Genomic DNA, 21,584 nt, shown 5'->3' on the forward strand with positions numbered 1-21,584 from the left:
CCAGGCTGTGAATGACAGGTGAAGGCGGGCCCTTCCATGTTCAAAGGAGCCAATGGAGGGCCGAGTGGGCAGTGAGTGACAGATGGGGCGGGTCCTATCGCCTAGAAGAAACAATAGGAGGGCGGGAGGGCGCCGAGGCCAGGTGAGGAGAGGTGGGCGGGTGTGTGTGAGCACCCTGAGTGGCTGCGTGATGTCAAAGGTCTTTTCCCTTTCTTCAGACGTTTTAGTAATCCGCTTCTGCAGAGGAACCCCCCCGGGGGGTGCTCTGTCCGGCCTTTCCACTTCCCCTCCTTCTCACCCGGCCGTGTCACCAACCGCGCCTTTGCTCAGGCCGAGTCTCTTCTGGTGGCCGGGAACGCCCACTCACCCGCCCGGGACAGTCGCGGCCCTTCCAAGCCTCACACTGCTTTTATAGGACCAATTCCGAATACCCGAACTCGGAGATATCACGGGGACTGCCCCCGGACCCCCAAACGCACCTCTCCTTCGGCTGGAATGGGAGCCTCCAGAAGCAGTGCGAGGCCACGGCCAGAGACAGAGGTCCTGGGGCTGGCGGAATGACGCCATTTTTGTTACTGGTAGAGCTTGGCTTCGCGGCTGTTTCGGAGCCAGCGAAAGACAAGCTCCCGCGTCACCCTGACATCTTCCCGCGAGGACTGGAAGGCAAATGGCCTTTCAGGGGATGTTGAATGCATTTGGGCAGGCGGGGGGCGCCAAGCCCGGCTCGAGAGGAGAGCCGAGGTGAGGGGCCTGGCTGAGTGCAGCGGGTCTAAGTGATGAGTGATGGATGGGGACAAGTGGAGGGGCTAAGGAGGGTGACGTGGAGAACAGTGATAGGGGAGTCTGTGGGACCAGGGGTAACAATATGTGGGTTACGCAATTGGAAGTTTGTAGGGTGATGGGGATCTGTGCGGTGTTTGATGATGTCTGTAGGGTGAGTGATGGGGCTTCTATGGGATGGATGGTGAAGGGAGTCCGGGGTGAGTGAGGGGTTGTCTGTAGGATGAGGGATGCTGGTCCGTGGGATGAATGGATCTGGGGATCTGGGTGAGGGATGAGAGTCTATGGGGACAACAGTGGGAGTGTGTGGAGTCAGTGTTGACATTCTGTGGGCTCCATGATGGGTGGCTCTTTCAGATCAATAATATGTCCATGGATAAACAAAAATCTCTGCTCTTGTGGTGTCGACGTTTCGATACAGCGGTTTGATTTTTATTTCCCTCATGACCAGTAAGTTTGAGCACCTTTGCTTATATGGATTCATTACTTGGAGCACCTCTTTTGTGAGAGGCCTGTTCAAGTCTTTTGTTCATTTTTCTGTTGGGCTCTCTGCCCTTTTCTTACTGATTTGTAGGTTTTTTTTTTTTTTTAGACCGAGTCTCGCTCTTTCACCCAGGCTGGAGTGCAGTGACATGATCTCGGCTCACTTCAACCTCCACCTCCCGGGTTATAGCAATTCTCCTACCTCAGTCTCCCCAGTACCTGGGATTACAGTAGCTGGGATCACAGGCGCCTGCCACCACGCCTGGCTAATTTTTCTGTATTTGTAGTAGAGACAGGGTTTGGCCATGTTGGCCAGGCTGGTCTCGAACTCTTGACCTCAGGTGATACACCTGCCTTGGCCTTCCAAAGTGCTGGGATTACAGGTGTGAGCCACCTCACCCGGCCAGGAATTGTTTTAAAATATCCTGATACCACTCCTTTAGTAGTGGTATGTGTTTTGCAAATATCTCTTTACAGTTTTTGGCTTCTCTTTTCATTTTATGGCTTTAAGTATGAAGATTTTAAGTTAATTTTGAAATGTAAAGCACATTCTTCAGTTAAAAAACAGACAATGTCCTGTGGAATTTAGGAGGAGAACTAATTTTTTAGGGCATCTGGAAGCAGTTAGAGTTGTAGCTCTGAAAATCTTAGTGCCAGGACAGCTTGGGAGGAGTTCTTTACTTTTTGTTCTTCTACCACCTCACTCTAAATCACTGGCAGTGGATCTTGGACAACTCATGAAACCTCTCTAGGCCTCAGTTTCCCCACTGTGAAATGAGGATAATAGCAGGGCCTACTCTGTGAGGCTTGGGATGAGAAGTGAGTTAATACCTGATTGTTACCTATTCGCCATAGTTTTTTAGCACCGATGCACCAATTTTGTATATATTTCACGGATCTTCCTTGAACTCAAGGTTACTGCTGCTCATGTAATACCACAGTCTTTAAATACAAAGATTTTGTTGTTGTTGTTGTTGTTTTTTAAGACGGAGTCTTGCTCTGTCACCCAGGCTAGAGTGCAGTGGCGCCATCTCGGCTCTGCAAACTCCACCTCCCGGGTTCAAGTGATCCTCCTGCCTCAGCCTCCTGAGTAGCCAGGATTACAGGCATGCACCACCACGCCCGGCTAATTTTTGTATTTTTAGTAGAGACAGGGTTTCACCATGTCAGCCAGGCTGGTCTTGAACTCCTGACCTTGTGAGCCGCCCGCCTTGGCCTCCCAAAGTGTTGGGATTACAGGCGTGAGCCACCGCGCCCAGTCAGGAATAAGGTTTTGTTAGGTAGGGTTGAGCTTTGGAGGGCCGCAAACCATTGTAATATCTAAGGTTTTTTTTTTTTTTTTTTTTTTGCCTCCAACAACTAAGTTTTGACTCCTTGGGGGCAGTATCACCCCCATTAAGAATGCACGATCTGGTTGTCTTTCTTTTCTTTTCTGTTTTTGTTTTTTTTTTTTTCCCAGACAGGGTCTCTGTCGCCCAAGCTGGAGTGCAGTGGCATGATCTCAGCTCACTGCAACCTCCGCTTTCTGGGTTCAAGTGACTCTCCTGCCTCAGCCTCCCAAGTAGCTGAGCCTACAGGTGTGCGCCACCGTGCCCGGCTAATTTTGTTTATTTTTTGTAGAAACGAGGTCTCACTATGTTGCTCAGGCTGGCCTCACACTCCTGGGCTCAAGCATTCCTCCTGCCTTGGCCTCCCAAAGTACTGGGATGACAGGTGTGAGCCACCACCCCTGGCCTGTTATTCTGTTATTAAACAATTAGGAACACATTCTTGTGTTCTGTCTTTTCTTCATTTTACAGCGATATTTCCATGCCATTAACTTAATTTCCATAGTACTACTTAGATTATTTCTATGGTAATACTTAAATATAAACCTTTCTTATAGAAATTTTCAAACATCCACAAAAATAGAGGGAATCGTATAATGGACCCCCATTATGCCCACCACCCAGTCTCATCAGTCATCAACTCACAGCCAATCTTGTTTTATCTAGACCAGGGGTTGGGAAATTGGGCAGTGGGCCGAATCTGACATGCTGCCTTTTTTTTTTTTTTTTTTTTTTTTAAATACAGCCATGAGCTGAGAATGGTTTTCATACTTTTTATCATTGGAAAAAAATCAAAAGGAGAATAATATTTTGTGACCCATGAAAATGATGTAAAATTCTTTTTTTTTTGAAGAAAAAAAAGGAAGAAAGAAAGAGAGAAAGAAAAAAAAGAATGAAGAAGAGGAAGAAAAAGGAAGAGAAAGAGGGAGAGAGAACGGGGAGTATTGCTTTATTGCCCAGGCTAGAATGCAGTCTAAAAATGGGAATTGAAAATCTCTTTTATGCCAATAATTGTGCTTAACAATGGAGACAGGAAGGAATAAGGGAAGAAAATAACAAACAAACAGCCAACCAATATTTCATTTAAACCTATGAAATGCTATGCAATTATTGAGGAGTGATTTACTTCCAATTATGTAGTCACTTTTGGAATAGGTGTGATATGGTACTGATAAGAATGTATGTTTTGTTTATTTGAAGTGGAGAGTTCTATACATGTTTATTAAGTTTACTTGTTCCGGGTCTGAGTTCAAGTCCTGGATATCCTTGTTAATTTTCTATCTCGTTGATCTGTCTAATACTGACAATGTGATGTTACAGTCTCCCACTATTATTGTGTGGGAGGCTAAGTCTCTTTATAAGTCATTAAGAACTTGTCTTATGTATCTGGGTGCTCCTGTATTGGGTGCGTGTATATTTAGGATCGTTAGCTCTTCTTGTTGCATTGATCCTTTTACCATTATGTAATGCCTTTCTTTGTCTCTTTTGATCTTTGTTGCTTTAAAGTCTATTTTATCAGAGGTGAGAATTGCAACTCCTGCTTTTTATTTATTTATTTATTTTTGCTCTCCGTTTGGTTGGTAAATCTTCCTCCGTCCCTTTGTTTTGAGTCTTTGTGTATCGTTGCATGTGAGATGGGTCTGGATACAGCATAATGATGGGTTTTGGCTTATTATCCAGATAATAATATATATGAGTTTAATAGTGCCATTTGATGCTAGCTGGCTGTTTTGCCCATTAGTTGATGTAAGTTCTTCATTATGTTAATGCTCTTTGCTTTTTGATATATTTTTGGAATATTTTTGGAAAGACTGATACTGGTTGTTCCTTTATATGTGTAGTGCTTCTTTCAGAAGCTCTTGTAAAGCAGGCCTGTTGATGGTGAAATCTCTAAGTATTTGCTTGTTCACAAAAGATTTTATTTTTCCTTCACTTGTGAAGCTTAGTTTGGCTGGATATGAAATTCTGGGTTGAAAGTTCTTTTGTTTAAGGATGTTGAATATTGGCCTCACTCTTTTCTGGCTTGTAGGGTTTCTGCTGAGAGATCTGCTGTAAGTCTGATAGGCTTCCCTTTGTGGGTTACCTGACCTTTCTCTCTGGCTGCTCTTAGTATTTTCTCCTTCATTTCAACCCTAATGAATCTGACTATTATGTGCCTTGGGGTTGGTCTTCTTGAGGAATATCTTTGTGGTGTTCTCTGTATTACCTGGAGTTGAATATTGTCCTGCCTTACTAGGTTGGGAAAGTTTTCCTGAATAATATCCTGAAGAGTATTTCCCAACTTGGATTCATTCTCTTCGTCACATTCAGGTACGCCTATCAAACGTAGATTAGGTCTTTTCACATAGTCCCATATTTCTTGGAGACTTTGCTCATTCCTTTTTATCCTTTTTTCTCTAATCTTGACTTCTCGTTTTATTTCATTAAGTTGGTCCTCGACCTCTGATATCCTTTCTTCTGCTTGATCGATTTGACTGTTAAAACTTGTGCATACTTCGCGAAGTTCTCGTGTTGTGTTTTTCAGCTCCATTAATTCACTTATATTCCTCTCTAAATTGTCTATTCTCGTTAGCATTTCGTCAAACCTTTTTTCAAAGTTCTTAGTTTCTTTGCATTGGGTTAGAACAAGTTCTTTTAATTCACAGAAGCTTCTTATCATCCACCTTCTGAAGCCTACTTCTGTTAAGGGAACGCACTCGTTCTCCATCAAGCCTTGTTCCATTGCTGATGAGGAACTGTGATCCCCTGTAGAGAGAGAGGTATTCTAATTTTGGGTATTCTCAGCCTTTTTACACTGGTTTATTCCTGTCATTGTAAGTTTATCCACCTGTCGTCTTTGTGATTACCGACTTTCAAATTAGGTCTCTGAGTGGACGTCCAACTTGTTGATTCCCAACGCCGAAATCTGAGCAATCCACTGCGCCGGCCAAAACAGTGGTGTTAAGATTGATGGTGCTTTTCTGCACCAAGAACTGCCGCGCCGAGGCACTAGCAAAACCGCCGTGCCGGCCACAAGAGTCGCGCTGGCGACCCGTGGGACTCCTCCGCTGGGAATCTCCTGGTCCTTGAGCAACAAAAATTCGTCTGAAAGTGTGGTGTCCTCTCGTTCTCTGCACTTTCACTGGGAGCTACAATCCCGAGCTGCTAGTGATCAGCGTCTGAAAGTGTGGCATCCTCTCATTCTCTGCACTTTCACTGGGAGCTACAATCCCGAGTTGCTAGTGATCAGCCATCTTGGATCTCTTTATTTATTTATTTATTTATTTATTCATATTAAACTTTTTATTAAAACAGTCCTTACAACATATTTAAAATGTCATGTTCCACAGTCGAATATCTAAGAAAAAAATCTATATGCAATTATTGGCACACAAATTTAAGAACATAATTAAAACCAAGCAAAATCTCTCTCTCTCTGTATTTATATATCTATATACGTATAGATATATACCCATGCAGATAGATACGTCTTCAAATTCATTTCAGTGACCTGGAATATCTGAGGTTTCAAGTTGTTGGTTTTCCAGATAGTACAAAACATTTTCCATCCACTTTATAAGGGACACGGCATATCCAGAAAGAGTAACTTTGGTTAATAAATGCTGTCTCCCAAAGATCAAACAGAAGTCCTGAATGGGATTAAGGCTTATCTTCAGAGGCTTCTTCCAAGTGGAGATTGGTCTGTGATGTAAGGAATGATTCCCACGTAGCAAGGCACTGTTCATAGTAGTGGATATTCTCCTCAGCCATATCTGTAAATGCTAACTTGATATCATTTTGCATATTTTGTTTCCATCTTTCCCAGTCTGCTTTCAGGGCATTATTAGCACATTCCACTTTATCTTCGAGTTTTCCAATCTCCTCTGGAAGCAGATCAGCATCTGCCTTTTTGTAGGTCAAAGCTTCAACTTTGGAATCCAGTAATGATGTAAAATTCAGATCTCAGTGCCCCAAAATTATGTTTTATTGGAACACAGCCAGTGAGCACCTTTAGTTTATGTATTGTATAGTACTACTTTCAACCTGCAATGGCAGGGCTGAGTAGTTACAGCAGAGACCACAGACCCCACAAAATCTAAAACATTTACCATATGACTCTTTTACAGAAAAAGTTATTCAAGTACTCATCTAGGCCACCCTTTCACTTCTTCCTCCAGAATGCCCTCCCTTCCTTCCTTCCTTCCTTCCTTCCTTCCTTCCTTCCTTCCTTCTTCCCTCTCTCCCTCCCTCCCTTCCTCCCTCCCTCTCTCTTCCCTCCCTCTGTTCTTTCTCTTCTTTCTTTCTTTCTCTCTCTCTCTCCCTCCCTCCCTCCCTTCCTCCCTTCCTTCTCTTGCTGATTGCCCAGGCTGAAGTGCAGTGGCTCAATCTTGGCTCACTGCAAACTCCACCTCCTGGGTTCAAGTGATTCTCATGTCTCAGCCTCCCTAGTAGCAGGGATTACAGGCGCCACCACCACGCCCGGCTAATTTTTGTATTTTTAGTAGAAATGGATTTTACGATGTTGGCCAGGGTGGTCTCAAACTTCTGGACTCAAGTTGTTTGCCCACCACAGCCTCCCAAAGTGCTGGGATTACAGGTGTGTGCCACCACGCCAGGCTAATTTTTTGTATTTTTCATAGAGATGGGGTCTCCCTATGTTGCCTAGGCTGGTCTTGAACTCCTGGGCTCAAGCAATTTGCCTGCCTCCGTCTCTCAACATGCTGGGATTACAGGTGCGCACCAACGTGCCCAGCTGATTTTTGTATTTTTTAGTAGAGATGGGGTTTTGCCATGTTTCCCAGGGTGGTCTCCAATTCCTGAACTCAGGCAGTCCACCCACCTTGGCCTCCCAAAGTGCTGGCCCACTGCGCCTGACCTGTATATAGTTCAATGACTTTTTACATGTGTAGTCTTTATTATTTTGAAACAAATTCCAGACACATCATTTCATCTATACACGTTTCATTATGTAAAAAATAAAGCCTTAAAGGTCGATTTTGTTACCCTAAGGTAAAATAATTAACAACAGTATCTTCAGATAATCAATGGTTAAATTCCTTAATGTTATCAAATATCTAGTCGGGGTTCAAACTTTCATGATTATCTAAAAATTTCTTTGTCTGTTCAAATTAAGACCCAGACAAGACCATACTTTACATTTGCTGGCGATGTTTCCTTTGCCTCTCTTAATCATCTAGAGTGTTGCTTTCAAGCGTTGCTTTTTTTTTTTTTTTTTAGGGAGACGGAGTTTCGCTCTTGTTACCCAGGCTGGAGTGCAATGGCGTGATCTCGGCTCACCGCAACCTCCGCCTCCTGGGTTCAGGCAATTCTCTTGCCTCAGCCTCCTGAGTAGCTGGGATTACAGGCACGCGCCACCATGCCCAGCTAATTTTTTTGTATTTTTAGTAGAGACGGGGTTTCACCATGTTGACCAGGATGGTCTCGATCTCTTGACCTCGTGATCCACCCACCTCGGCCTCCCAAAGTGCTGGGATTACAGGCGTGAGCCACCGAGCCTGGCCCCTAAGCGTTGCTTTTTTAAGTGTTGCTTTTAATCATCTAGAGTGTTGCTTTTTACCTGCCTTTCCAGCCTTTGGAGCTTCCATAATTAATTTTCCCATTCTTTAGTGCTGGGCATTTATGTTATTTTCAATAATATGATGTTAAAGACAAAACCGTGTTGAAGGTTTCTGAGGTTAAATATCTGTATGCATCCATGATTATTACCTTAGGGCAAAGTTCCAGATATGGAGTTACTGGCTCAGATGAGAAACACAAGTCAGCAATGAATTAACAAGCAACACATTGTCACATCCAGCTATTGAAGAGTGGTTAACTCAGCTTCAGCTCTGAAGACTCTTTGCACTCCACCCCACCCCCAATTGCTTTCCAAACAGAAACAAAAAATGATTGAGTCCCAGGTAAGTTACTTGTTTGCCACTTGGTTTTCCCACAACAAAATGGGAAAGGGCAATTAGTTGAAAATAAGGATTAGAGAAATTTAGAGAGAGTAGAAGATCAACAGGCAGAATTGCTGTGAAGATACACAGATCATCTGGTCTTACTTCATAGAAACTGAGCTAAACATTTTGACTATGAGCCTTCTGGCAGCTCCAGTGAAAAGGTTAACATCACATGATCAGTTATGTGCTCTTCATTTTCCACAAAGAGAAATCAGTCCAGCTCCTTAGCAAGTCAAGATTTCTGGGACTTTAACTTAAGAAATTTTGTTCCTGAGTTTTCCTGAAGGCCAGTGGTCTTCAGTTCAGGGTGGCATTGTCAGTAGTAGTTCTAAAGAGACTGTTTAATTAAAGTTCTCTGGCAGGGGTTTGGAGGGTGGGAGAGTTTCCTGGTTTATGGCTGCTTTACTGTCATCTCATAGTTTGTGGGGTCTCGACCCAACTCAAGGCCAGTTCCTTCTCTGCTCCTCCAGTTTCAGTCTGGTTTTTTCTTTCTTCCCTCCCTGCAAAGGTAATCCGATACATGGGGCAAAGAACATAAACAATATAGTTAAAAAAAAGAAAGTGAAATATCTCCAGCCTCACCTCTGCCTCCTCCCCTGGCATAACTAGCATTATCTGGTTTGAGGAGAATCTCTTTTCTTTATACATGTGTAACTCCATCTATGTGTGTAGATGCATTGTCAGTGTGTGAAAGTGATATTATTGTCACGCATTTTTTCTTTACCACACACGAAAAATACACACACTGTTTCTGTTCTGTTCTGCAACTTTCTTTTCTCCTAAAATTTAGTTTTTTCTTTCTTTTTCTAAAAATTTAGTTTTTTTACATTTTCTTATGGAAAATTTTAATTTTAAACATATACGAAAGTAGAGATTTTAGTGAACCCCTTTGTAATTACCCATCTGCAAATATTATGAACTGATAGCCAAGCTTGTTTTATGTGTCTTTTATCCCCACCCACTCCTATCATCATCATCATCATCATCATCATGATCTAGCCAATCCCTTGTTAATATTTTGTTTAGGGTTTATACTACTATGTTTATGAGACATAGGGGCCTATCATTTTACTTTCTTGTATTGTTCCCGTCACATTTTGACATCCTGTTACATTGGCCTCATGTTGGAAAGTATTCTCTTTATATTCTCCGGGAAAATTTGGGTAATATTGTTATTATTTCCTTCTTAAATTTTTTTTTGAGATGGAGTTTCGCTCTTGTCGTCCAGGCTGCAGTGCAAAGGAACAATCTCAGCTCACTGTAACCTCCACCTCCCAGGTTCAAGCGATTCTCCTGCCTCAGTCTCCCAAGTAGCTGGGATTACAGGTGCCCGCCACCGTGCCAAGCTAACTTTTGTATTTTTAGTAGAGATGGGGTTTCACCGTGTTGGGCAGGCTGGTCTCGAACTCCTGACCTCAGGTGATCCACCCACCTCAGCCTCCCCAAGTGCTGGGATTATAGGTGTGAACCACTGGGTCTGGCCTATTTTTTTCTTAAATGTTTGGAAGAGTTCTCCAGTGAAGCCATCAGGATATGGAGTTTTCTTTGTGGGAAGGTTTTAAATGATATATCCAATTCATTTAAAAGATATACTACCATTCAGATTTTTGATTTCTTTTTATGTCCGGTTTGGCAAATTGTAATTTTCAAGTGATTTGTCCAGTTCATCTAAATCAGGGGTCAGCAAACTTTTTCTGCAGAGGGACAGATAGAAGTGTCTGAGGCTTTATGGGCCATACGGTCCCTGTTGCAACTCTTCAAATCTGCTGTTTTAGGTAGAAAGCAGCTATCGACAATATGTAAACCAATGAGCTTGGCTGTGATCCAATGACATTTTATTATGGACACTGAAGGTTGGATTTCATATAATTTTCATGTGTCACAAATATTCTTCTTCTTTTGACTTCTTTTCAATCATTAAAAATGTAAAAACTGGGCCAGGTGCAGCTACTCACACCTGTAATCCCAGCACTTTGGGAGGCCAAGTTCTAGAGACGGGAGTTCTAGACCGGCTTGAGCAACATGGCAAAACCCCATTTCTACAAAAAAATACAATAATTAACCGGGCATGCTGACGTGCACCTGTGGTCCCAGCTACTCATGAGGCGGATGTGGGCGAATCACTTGAGCCCTGGAGGAGGAGGTTGCAGTGAGTCAAGATTGTTCCAGTGCACTCCAGCTTGGGTGATAGAGCAAGACGGTCTCAAAAGAAAACGTGTAAAACCAGTTTAGCTTGCAGGCCATTGAAAAACACATGATGGGCTAAATTCAGCCTGCAGGGCATAGTTTGCTGTCCTCTAATCTACATTGTCAAATTAATGTCCATTAAATATCCATTTAATGTTTGCAGGATACCAGAACCTTGTTGTTGGGCTGTAAAAAAGTTATTTCTAAAATATATAATAGTGGTTGGGCATGGTGGCTCACACCTGTAATCCCAGCACTTTGGGAGGCCAAGGCGGGTGGATCACCTCAGGTCAGGAGTTTGAGACCAGCCTGGCCAACATGGTGAAACTCCGTCTCTCTAAAAAAAAGGCATAAAATATACAATAGTAATAGTAATAATGAGAATCATAGCTACTATTTGCCCAGTGCTTACCGTGTGCCAGGCACTGCTATTAATAAAATATCATGGAATTAACTCATTTAATTTACCCAGGAACCCTCTGTGCTAGGTACCATTGTTATTCCCATTTTTCAGATGAAGAAAGTGAGGCAGAGTTCACACAGCTAGTACATGGCCTAGTCAGGACTCTAAAGCAGTGAAGTCACAAATAAAATGACCTTATAAAGACATCTTTTTATATTTGTGAAGTATTTGTGTAGGCCACATTCTTAGACATGAGTGTGCTAGGTCAGAGGCACACATGTTCATAAATTTAAAGAGTATTTTTCATATTGTATATATATATTTTTTGAGACAGAGTCTCACTCTGCTGCCCATGTTGGAGTGCAGTGGTGTGATCTCAGCTCACTGCAACCTTGGCCTCCCAGGTTCAAGCGATTCTCCTGCTTCACCCTCTTGAGTAGCTGGGATTACAGGTGCCCACCACCACACCTGACTAATTTTTGTATTTTTAGTAGAAACGGGGTTTCACCATGTTGATCAGGGAGGTCTTGAACTCCTGACCTCAGGTGATCCACCGGCCTTGGCCTCCCAAAGTGCTGGGATTACAGGCCTGAGCCACTGTGCCTGGCCCAAATTGTATTTCAATACTGTGTAATCAGCTTACACATGTGACCACAAATGGTTTACAAGAAAGCCCACCTATTTCCAGTGTTTCCCCTCCCTCCTGCCACCATTATCCATCATCTGTATTTTTCTTTCCTGTTATTTTTATGAGTAAGTATTATATCTCATTTTCATTTGCTTTTCTTTAGCAATTAAATAAGATTCAGCATCTTTTCACATATTTATTTTCCATTTCATATTTCTCTGTGAATCCCTCTTTCCTTGTCTTTGCTTATTGTTTTCCAGGAGCTTTTTGTATATGAATGATCTTGAAGTGCACATTGCAAACCTTTTTTTTTTTTTTTGGCCAGGTGGTGATTTCTCTCTCAACCTTTTTGTCTGTCTCCCCTCAACAGAATATAAACTCCTTCAGGGAAGGTGTTTTTGCCAGTTTTTTTTCCTGCTGTACCCCCAGTTCCTACAATCACTAGGTACGCAATAACCGCTAGCTGAGTGAATGAATGTTTTTTTTCACTTAACGTTATCTTAGATATTGTGGCATATCAATTAATGTAGAGCTTCCTTGGTGCTTTTTTTTTTTTTTGAGACAAGTTTTCACGCCAGTTGCCAGGATAGAGTGCAATGGCACTATCTTGGTTCACTGTAGCCTTGACCTCCCAGGCTCAGGTGATCCTCTCACCTCAGCCTTCCTAGCTGGGACTATAGGCCTGTGCCACCACACCTGGCTAATTTTTTGTAGAGACAGGAGTTTTTGCCATGTTACCCAGGCTGGTTTTTTTTTTTTTGAGACAGAGTCTCATTCTGTCACCCCAGCTGGAGTACAGTGGCATGATCTTGGCTCACTGCATCCTCCACCTCCTGGGTTCAAGCAATTCTCCTGCCTCAGCCTCCTCCCAAGTAACTGGGACTACAGGCATGCGTTACCATGCCCAGCTAATTTTTGTATTTTCAGTTGAAACAGGGTTTTGCCACGTTGGCCAGGCTGGTCTCGAACTCCTGACCTCAAGTGATCCGCCCACCTAGGCCTCCCAGAGTGCTGGGATTACAGGTGTGAGCCACCACATCTGGCCCCTTCCCTGTTGCTTTTTATAATTGCATATAGTATTCCCTTATGGGGATTGTAGCATCATTTATTCGTCCAATCTCCCATGAGGTTGTTTCCATTTTTTTGCTATTGTAAATAAATAATACTGTAGAGCAGTGTCTTCACATGTGTCATTTGGTCACATTTATGAATATTTATGTAGAATAACTTCTAGAAACCAAATTGCAAGTCAGAGGATGTGTACATTATAAATTTTGACAGGTATTGCCAAATTAATTGCCTTCAGAATATACTGTATACCACAGACAATTTGAGTATGCATTTCTTGACATCTTCACTAACTTGCACTGAGTCACTATGACTTCTCTCACAGTCTTAGCATTTGATCAGTGACTTGTCAAATGCCCATCTTTGATAATATGTAAGGGAAAAATGGTGTCTTGTTTTAGTTTGCATATATCTTCATGTGAGTGAAGTTGAGCATCTTTTTACATGTTTAAAAAACATTTGCATTTTATTTTCTGTGAATTGATTGTCATGTCCTTGACCGTCGTATTGGTGTGTTCTCATGCCACCATAAAGAAATACCCAAAACTGGGTAGTTTATAAAGGAAAGAGGTTTAAATGACTCAGTTCCACATGACTGGGAAGGCCTCAGGAAACTTACAGTCATGGCGAAAGGAGAAGCAAGGGACCTTATTCATATGGTGGCAGGAGAGAGAAGTGCCAGCAAGGGAAACGCCAGACACTTATAAAACCATCAGATCTTCAGAGAACTCACTCACTATTACGAGAACAGCATGGGGAAACTGCCTCCATGATTTAATCACCTCCCTCCCTTGACAAGTGGGGATTGCAATTTGAGATGAGATTTGGGTGGGGACACAGAGCCAAACCATATCAGCCATTTAAAGAAAAAGTTATTGGTCTTTTTCTTCTTGCTTTGTAGGAGCTCTCTCTATATTTGGAGGAAATTAGCTTTTTGTCCATCCTATCTGTTGTGTGTATAATTTTTCCCTAGTTAGTCATGTCCTTTGAGTTTACTTATGATCTGTTTTGCCATGTAACACATAAAGTAGTCACGTGTATCAGTGTTTTCATTTGTGGCATCTGGGTTTTGGGACATGCTTAGAAGAATCTTCTCCACTCAAGGATTATTTTTTAAAACCTCTCCTGTCCTTATTTTATAGTTTCTCTTTTTTCATTTAAATTTTTGTCATATCTTTAATTTCTTTTTGTGTTTAGTGTGATGTAGGAAATCCAGTTACATTTTTTTGCTTCTGATATCTCTCCAGTTTTGAATAATTTGTTTTTCCATATCTGTTTAAAATGCTACCTTTATTATGTATTAAATTTCCCATTTTTATTTGTATCTATTTCTAGACTGTTCTGTTCCACTAACTATTCTTGCTAATGGCAGGATTTTACATTGTTTCTATCATAAAGTATGCTAGGCAAAGTGCAAAGTAGGCATTCTATATGTATTGCTATGGTAAAAATCACCAGAACAAGCAGATTGTACAGGAATGTTCTGTTGTAGGAACCGGTGACATTTGAGGATGTGGCTGTGGACTTCACCCGGGAAGAGCGGCAGCAGTTGAATCCTGCTCAGAAGACCCTGCATAGGGATGTGATGCTGGAGACCTATAGTCATCTGGTCTCTGTGGGTAAGGGCAGATTCCCTTTGTACCAACGAATCAAAGCCTACTCATCCTTCTTTAGGGTTGTCAATATCATGACTTTTATGATATTCCTTTAACAGAATGTGTTCTTTTACAGTTTTAGTTTTTCATGTTTATACTTTTGTTATATCTAGAATTTATTTTTGCGTTGTGGTGTGAGTTAAGGATCCAACTTGGCTGGGAGGTCCCTGCAAGTGCTTCTTTTCATGAATTTCTGAGTTGCCAAGGCCAAAGCCACTACAATTTTCTCTTAACAGGGTGTTCAGGTATAAAACCAGAAGTAATCTTTAAGGTGGAACATGGAAAGGACCCGTGGATCAAAGACAGTGAGTTGTCAAGGTGGATCTACCCAGGTAAGTGAGAGTTGGGTAGATGGTCAAGAGGGGATCTTCTTCTTCCTTGACATCAGTTGCCTTCTTTTTCTCATAATGTATCAGGCCTCCTTTATAACGTTCATTCTACAACAGCCACCTTCCTGGTACCTCTGTTCATTGCCAACTGTTCGTGTGTGTGTGTGTGTGTGTGTGTGTGTGTGTGTGTGTGAGAGTATGTGTGTGTGTCTATTTGATTTTGCCTCTTTCTTCTTCCTTCAGACAGAGAGAAAGGCCTTAAATCTTCCCAGCGGATCATTTCTGGAGAACTTTTATTTCAAATGGAAATACTAGAAAGAGCCCCAGAGGATAATTCATTGTACTCTGTTTTAAAAATCTGGCATATTGATAATCAAATAGATAGACATCAAGGAAACCAAGACAGAGTTTTGAGGCCGGTCACAGTCATCGGCCATGAAACACTGACTGAGGAGACAGATTCCAAATACAGTGCGTTTGGGAAAATGTTCAATCGGTGCACAGACCTTGCTCCTTCAAGTAAAAAATTTAGTAAGTTTGATTCATGTGAAAATAGCTTGAAGTCTAGTTCAGATTTACTAAATTATAGCAGGAGCTATGCAAGAAAGGACCCCATTGACAGATTTGGATGTGGGAGACCACCTAACTATAATGCTTCCTGTTCTGTACCTGAAAAGGAAGGCTTCATTCATACTGAATGGAGCCCTGTGGAGATAGTCAATGTGAAAAAATTCTCAGTCTTAAGCAAGCCCATATTCAGTATAAGAAAGTTCAAGCCAGAGAGAAACCCAATGTTTGTAGTATGTGTGGGAAAGGCTTTATCAAGAAGTCACAGTTCATTATACATCAAAGAATTCACACTGGAGAGAAACCGTATGTATGTGGAGATTGTAGGAAAGCCTTCAGTGAGAAATCAAACCTCACTGTGCATCAGAGGATTCATACTAGGGAGAAATCCTGTGAAAGTACTGAGTGTGGAAGGGCATTCTCCCGGAAGTCACCTTTCATTGTTCACCAGAGAGTCCACACTGGAGAGAAACCCTCTGAATGTTTTGAGTGTCCAAAAGCTTTCTCCCAGAAGTCACATCTACTTATTATTATTATTATTATTTTCATTTCTTTTTAGTCACATCTGATTATACATAAGAGAGTTCATATAAGAGAGAAGCCCTTTGAATGCGGTGAATGCAGGAAAGCCTTCTGTGAGACATCTCACCTTTTTATACACCGGATAACTCATACTGGGGAGAAACCCTATGAATGTACCGAATGTGGGAAGACTTTCCCTCGGCAAACACAGTTCATTATACATCAGAGAACGCATACTGGAGAGAAGCCCTATAAGTGTAGTGAATGTGGGAAAACTTACTGCCAACAGTCCCACCTCATAGGACATCAAAGAATTCATACAGGAGAAAACCCTTATGTGTATACTGACTGTGGGAAGGCCTTTTTTCAGATCTCACACCTCGCTGGCCATCAAACGCTTCATACTGGAGGGAAACCTTATATGTGTACTGAACGTGGAAAATCCTTCTCTCAGAAATCACCTCTTATCATACACCGGAGAATTCATATAGGGGAGAAACCTTATGAGTGTGGTGAATGTGGCAAAACCTTCTCCCAGAAATCACCCCTCATTCATCAGAGAGTTTACACTGGGGAGAAGCCCTGTGAGTGTACTGAGTGTGGGAGGGTCTTTTCCCTGAACTTACATCTCATTCTACATCAGAGAGCTCATACTGGAGAGAAACCCTATGAGTGTAGTGAATGTGGAAAAGCCTTCTGTGAGAAGTCTCCACTCATTATACATCAGAAAACTCATCCCAGGGAGAAATCCCCTGAATGTACTGAGTTTGGGATGACTTTTTATCCGGAAATCACAGATGATTACACATCAGAGAAGACACGCTGGGAGAAGCCCTCCAGATGCAGTGACTGTGGGAAGGCCTTCTGCCAACATGTATACTTCACTGGGCACCAGAATCCATACAGGAAACACACCTTGTATGTATGCTGATTGTGGGAAGGCCTTTTCCCAGAAGTCAGTCCTCATTGTGCATGGGAAAACTCACATTAAAGAGAAATGGTGGCAACTTCTCAACTGCAGAATAGACTCATATGTTCCTCAGGACATATGATCTCCCTTCCACAGAACGATTTGGTTAAGCCCTCAGAATGCTTTCAACACCATAAATATGGAATCGATTTGCTCACCCTCAAACTATCTCAGCCCCTTTCACAGAACAAATATATCTGGAAGAATTAGCGCTACGTTGGTGTTGTCTGGTCCTTCAATGCTTTATAGAACTCTCCTGTGAATTTATTTGGGCATGGTGTATGATTTGAAGGGTATCTGTTTGTCATCTTTCTCTATTTTTTCCATCATATTTTTCTGTTTAGATTATATATGCACTTATTTATTTATTTAGAGACGGAGTCTCACTCTGTTACCCAGGCTGGAGCACAGTGGTGTGATCTCAGCTCACTGCAACCTCCGCCTCCTAGGTTTGAGTGATTCTCCTGCCTCAGCCTCTCGAGTAGCTGGGATTACAGGCACGCACCACCAGGCCTGGCTAATTTTTGCATTTTTGGTAGAGATGGGGGTTTCGCCATGTTGGCCAGGCTGGTCTCGAACTCCTGACCTCAGGCGATCTGCCCACCTCGGCTTCCCAAAGTGCTGGGATTACAGGCATGAGCCACAGCACCTGGCCTATATATGCATTTAGGTTGAGATATTGATATATTAATATATAGATGTAGAAATATGGATTCTTTGTAATTTTTAAAAATCATGTATTTTCTCAAGGTTTTTAATATTTTTGCATCGTTTTGGGTAAAGTGGTCTCATGATTAATTTCCTTTATATCTGTGGCTATTTCTCCAACATAGTTCTCATAGAGTGTATTTGTGATTTTTTCCCCTCAATTAGGTAAACAAATGCTAATATTTTATTTCTTTTACTCTCCCTCACCTGTATCGCCGTTCTTAGATTTTTGCCATTTTTCTATTTTCTAATTATTCATTTATGCTTTTATTTCACTAAAATCCTTCCATCTGCTTTTAAATTTTTTTTTCTAACTTCTTTAGTTTAATGTGTAATTAAATTAATCTCTCTTTCTAGTTTATTATGGGTATATTTGAATTATGTATCTTAGTCTGAGAACTTCTTTAGACATTGTGGTTCAATCTGAGAGTATTCTGCTTTTTAATAGGCAAATCCTATTGTTTAGCCCAATTTTGTTTATAGGTATGACAAATCTATTTGGTCTTAGGACTCCCAGCGTATTTCCTGTTGTACATCCTGTTTTCATTGCTTTTTTCGTCTTTTGACCCTTCATCATGTGGTCCTGATTTCATTTGTACTGTTTTGAATGTATTACTTTGTTCCAGGGTATAACAAAGACAGGGAGTCTCCCAAAGGGTTTTCAGGAAGCTAAGCGTAATCCGGATATCCTTAATCTTGATAATCCATAATACCTGAAAGGTGAGATTTTAAACTGCAAAGAAGCATGATGGCAAGCCAGTGGCTATAAATGTTCAGAGGACATCTTTACCTTTCTACTCAGTGCCAAGATTTTAGATGGATGATTTCCTTATCGTTTATCTCAGTTCACTTTGTACCTCTACAACAGAATGCCTGGGACTGGTAGTTTATGAAGCACGGAAGTTTATTTCTTACTATTCTGGAGGCTGGGAAGTCCAAGATCAAGGTACCAGCATTTGGGTGGGTGAGGGCCTTCTTGCCATGTCCTCACATGGCAGAAGGCAGAAGGGCAAGCTAACAAGCTAGTGAGCTAACTGAACACTTCATGAATCTTCTTAATCTTCTTTTAAAAGGGCATTAATCCATTAGTGAGGGAGCAGCCCTTGTGGCCCAATCACCTCTTAAAGGCCCCACATCTTAATATACTAGTGCATTGGCAGCATCTGAATTTTGGAGGGGACACATTCAAACCATGGCACAGTCCCCTGGGCAGAGGTGTTTTTATTTCAGGCTTATTCTTTCACTGAAATTAAAGCCATTTTTGTTCCCAGATTTATGTCAGCAGTCTTTACCCACCTTGAGCAGGCCATGTTCTTGAGAATTGCAGCTTCAGTAATCTTGGTTTGGCAGATACTCTCAAAGTGAAGGGGTAGCAATAGTGGATGCTATGGTCTGAACATTTGTACGCTCCCCAAATTCGTATTTTGAAACCTAATTACCAATGAAAATAGTTCCTGCTTTGTGGAGGCATGGGTAATAAAAGGTGATATATATATATAGAGAGAGATGTTTTTGCTGTGTGTGTGTTTCTGTGTGTATAAGTATTCATCCTCTGGTGATGGTATGGATGAAAGTAAACCAAGATAGGGAACAAGGAATCACCTGTGGATATGGGGTGGGCAGTAAACAAAGTCTGTTAGGATCTGTTTCAAGTCAGATCATCGTGTCTAGGTTGGGTTGGGAATCAGAAGTTAGATTATGGAGGATATTCCTTGTCCATTTATAGGGGCTTTTCCTTTCCTAATGTTTACCTATTTATGTTGTTTACATATTTTTCTCCACATGTAGATCATATTTGTAGGGAGAAAAAAATAATAAAGACTTTTAGTGGAAGAGTGTAGGAGAAGGAATTTGCCTTGAGTTGAGCACGAACTCACAAACAGAGACAACAGCAAAGAAGCCATGGAAAACCAGGAAATCCCACTCTCTGCTCTACAGGCATCTACCAGAAAAATTTAAAAACAGTTTCATTGGGAGAATCCTGAGTTGAAAAATCACTACTGACTTTTAGAAATAACCAACAATCACATTTCTTAGGCCTAAGTGCCTGGATTTTTTTTTTTTTTTTTTTTTTTTGAGACAGAGTCTCTCTCTGTTGCCCAGGTTGGAGTGCAGTGATGTGACCTTGGCTTACTGCAACCTCCACCTCCCAGGTTCAAGCGATTCTCCCGCCTCAGCCTCCCAAGTAGCTGGGATTACAGGTGCATGCCACTATGTCTGGCTAATTTTTTGTATTTTTAGTAGAGACAGGTTTCACCATGTTGGCCAGGCTGATCTCGAACTGCTGACCTCAAGTGATCCACCTGCCTTGTTCTCCCAAAGTGCTGGGATTAAAGGCGTGAGCCACCACACCCAGCCTCGAAATTTTTACTTCCTAAGAAGTTATTTATTTTCTCTTTATGGAGAATGAAATCATGTAGCTGATGATGTTTGCCCTTTTCACAGACAAATGTGCAGTTTATATAAAAGTAAAGTTATATGAGCCGTTAATCTCACTCTCTCTCTTTTTTTTTTTGTTTTTTGTTTTTTTTTTTAGACAGTCTCCCTCTGTCACCCAGGCCGGAGTGCAGTGGCGTAATCTCAGCTCACTGCAACCTCTGCCTCCTGGGTTCAAGCAGTTGTCCAGTCTCAGCCTCCTGAGTAGCTGGGATTATAGCACCACGCCTGGCTAATTTTTATATTTTTAGTAGAGACGAGGTTTCACCATGTTGGGCAGGCTGGTCTTGAACCTGTTGGCTAGCCTGGTCTCGAACTTATTAATCTCTTTATTCTCTCTAAATTTCTCTGATGCCTGCTTTTCAATTATTTTCCTTTTTCTATTTTGTTGTGTGGAAAACCAAATAGGGAATCCTGTGTTGGGGGTCCCCTAGACTACTCTCAAACTTGATAATTTACTAGAAGAACTCACAGAACTCAGAAAAATGGTTATATTCATGGTTATGGTTTATTATAGCTAAAGATACAGATTAAACCGGCAAAGAAAAAATGTGCATTGGAGCAGAGTTCAGGAGAAACCAGGTAGAAGCTTCCAGTTATCCTCTCTGAGTAGAGTCATGTGAATAGCACTTAATTTTTCCAGCAATGATATGTGACAGCACGTATAAAGTGTAGCCAACCAGGGAAACTCACCTGAGTCTTGTTGTCTAGGGTTTTTTTACTGGGGATCAGTTCTGTAGGCATGGAATGTCCATATGACTTGACCTTAGCCACTTAGACCCCAGCTTGCCAGAAGTCGAAGTGATACAGTGTGACCCAAAGTCCCAAGCATACAAAAATACGCATTTATATAGATCACATTGTTAGCAATAAATTACTTGTCTTGCCCCAAGATTTCAGGTATACAAAGAGACTCTTATCAGGCAAGATATTCCAAGGGCTCAGAGATTATGTCTTAGGAATTGGTCCAGGGTCAATTCTAAAGACATTTGAAATGTGCAGGGTTTGGGCAGCCTAGGCCTGCTGAGTTAACACTTTACTGCAAAGTCCACTCTTCTGGCCCTTGGCCTAGGCTCTCTTACAGCAAAGTGATAAAATTTGTTTGAGCATCTACATTTAGTTTAGTATTTAATACAGCATATACTAGACATAGCAATAGTATCTGTTTGCATATTCCTAACATTTGAAAGAGCCAGTGTGGGGTAGGGGTAGATTTAAATAGGCAACTAATCCATCTTACAAAACCGTTACATTTCATACTAATTTGATTATTTATTTCTTTAGAGCCACAGTCTTGCTCTGTTACCCAGACTGGAGTGCAGTGGCAAGATCTTGGCTCACTGCAACCTCTGCGTCCTGGGGTCAAGTGATCCTCCCACTTCAGCCTGCCAAGTAGCTGGGACTACAGGTATGTGCCACCGTGCCCAGCTAATTTTTGTATTTTTTGTAGAGACGAGGTTTCACTGTGCTGCCCAGGCTGGTCTCAAACTGCTGAGCTCAAGCAGTGCACCTGCTTCAGCCTCCCAAAGTGCTGGGGTTACAGGCGTGAGCCACTGTGCCTGGCCTAATTTTATTATT

At 41.8% G+C, this 21,584-nt stretch overlaps 2 protein-coding genes and 1 pseudogene across 2 annotated transcripts in view; all 3 read left to right on the forward strand.

Annotated features, from left to right (window-relative positions):
- LOC135269918 (uncharacterized) overlaps window positions 1-9,956 on the forward strand; it is a 69,871-nt pseudogene extending 59,915 nt beyond the window's left edge.
- The window catches only part of ZNF182 (zinc finger protein 182), an 88,431-nt gene continuing 67,765 nt past the window's right edge, over window positions 919-21,584 (forward strand). Inside the window, exon 1 of the mRNA XM_064364372.1 lies at window positions 919-934. The gene's annotated coding sequence lies outside the window, so the exon portion shown is untranslated. The remainder of the gene's footprint in view (window positions 935-21,584) is intronic.
- LOC135269900 (zinc finger protein 630-like) lies at window positions 14,365-16,907 on the forward strand. Its single transcript, XM_064364375.1, is given in 6 exon segments — window positions 14,365-14,438; window positions 14,711-14,806; window positions 15,047-15,496; window positions 15,499-16,676; window positions 16,678-16,717; window positions 16,720-16,907. Coding segments are annotated over 6 exon segments (1,902 nt in total). The 5' UTR covers window positions 14,365-14,404; the 3' UTR covers window positions 16,824-16,907.

This window comes from Aotus nancymaae, unplaced genomic scaffold (assembly GCF_030222135.1).
Source record: "Aotus nancymaae isolate 86718 unplaced genomic scaffold, 86718_ANA_hifiasm-v0.15.2.pri h1tg000058l, whole genome shotgun sequence".
In the NCBI taxonomy this organism is placed as follows: Eukaryota; Metazoa; Chordata; class Mammalia; order Primates; family Aotidae; genus Aotus; species Aotus nancymaae.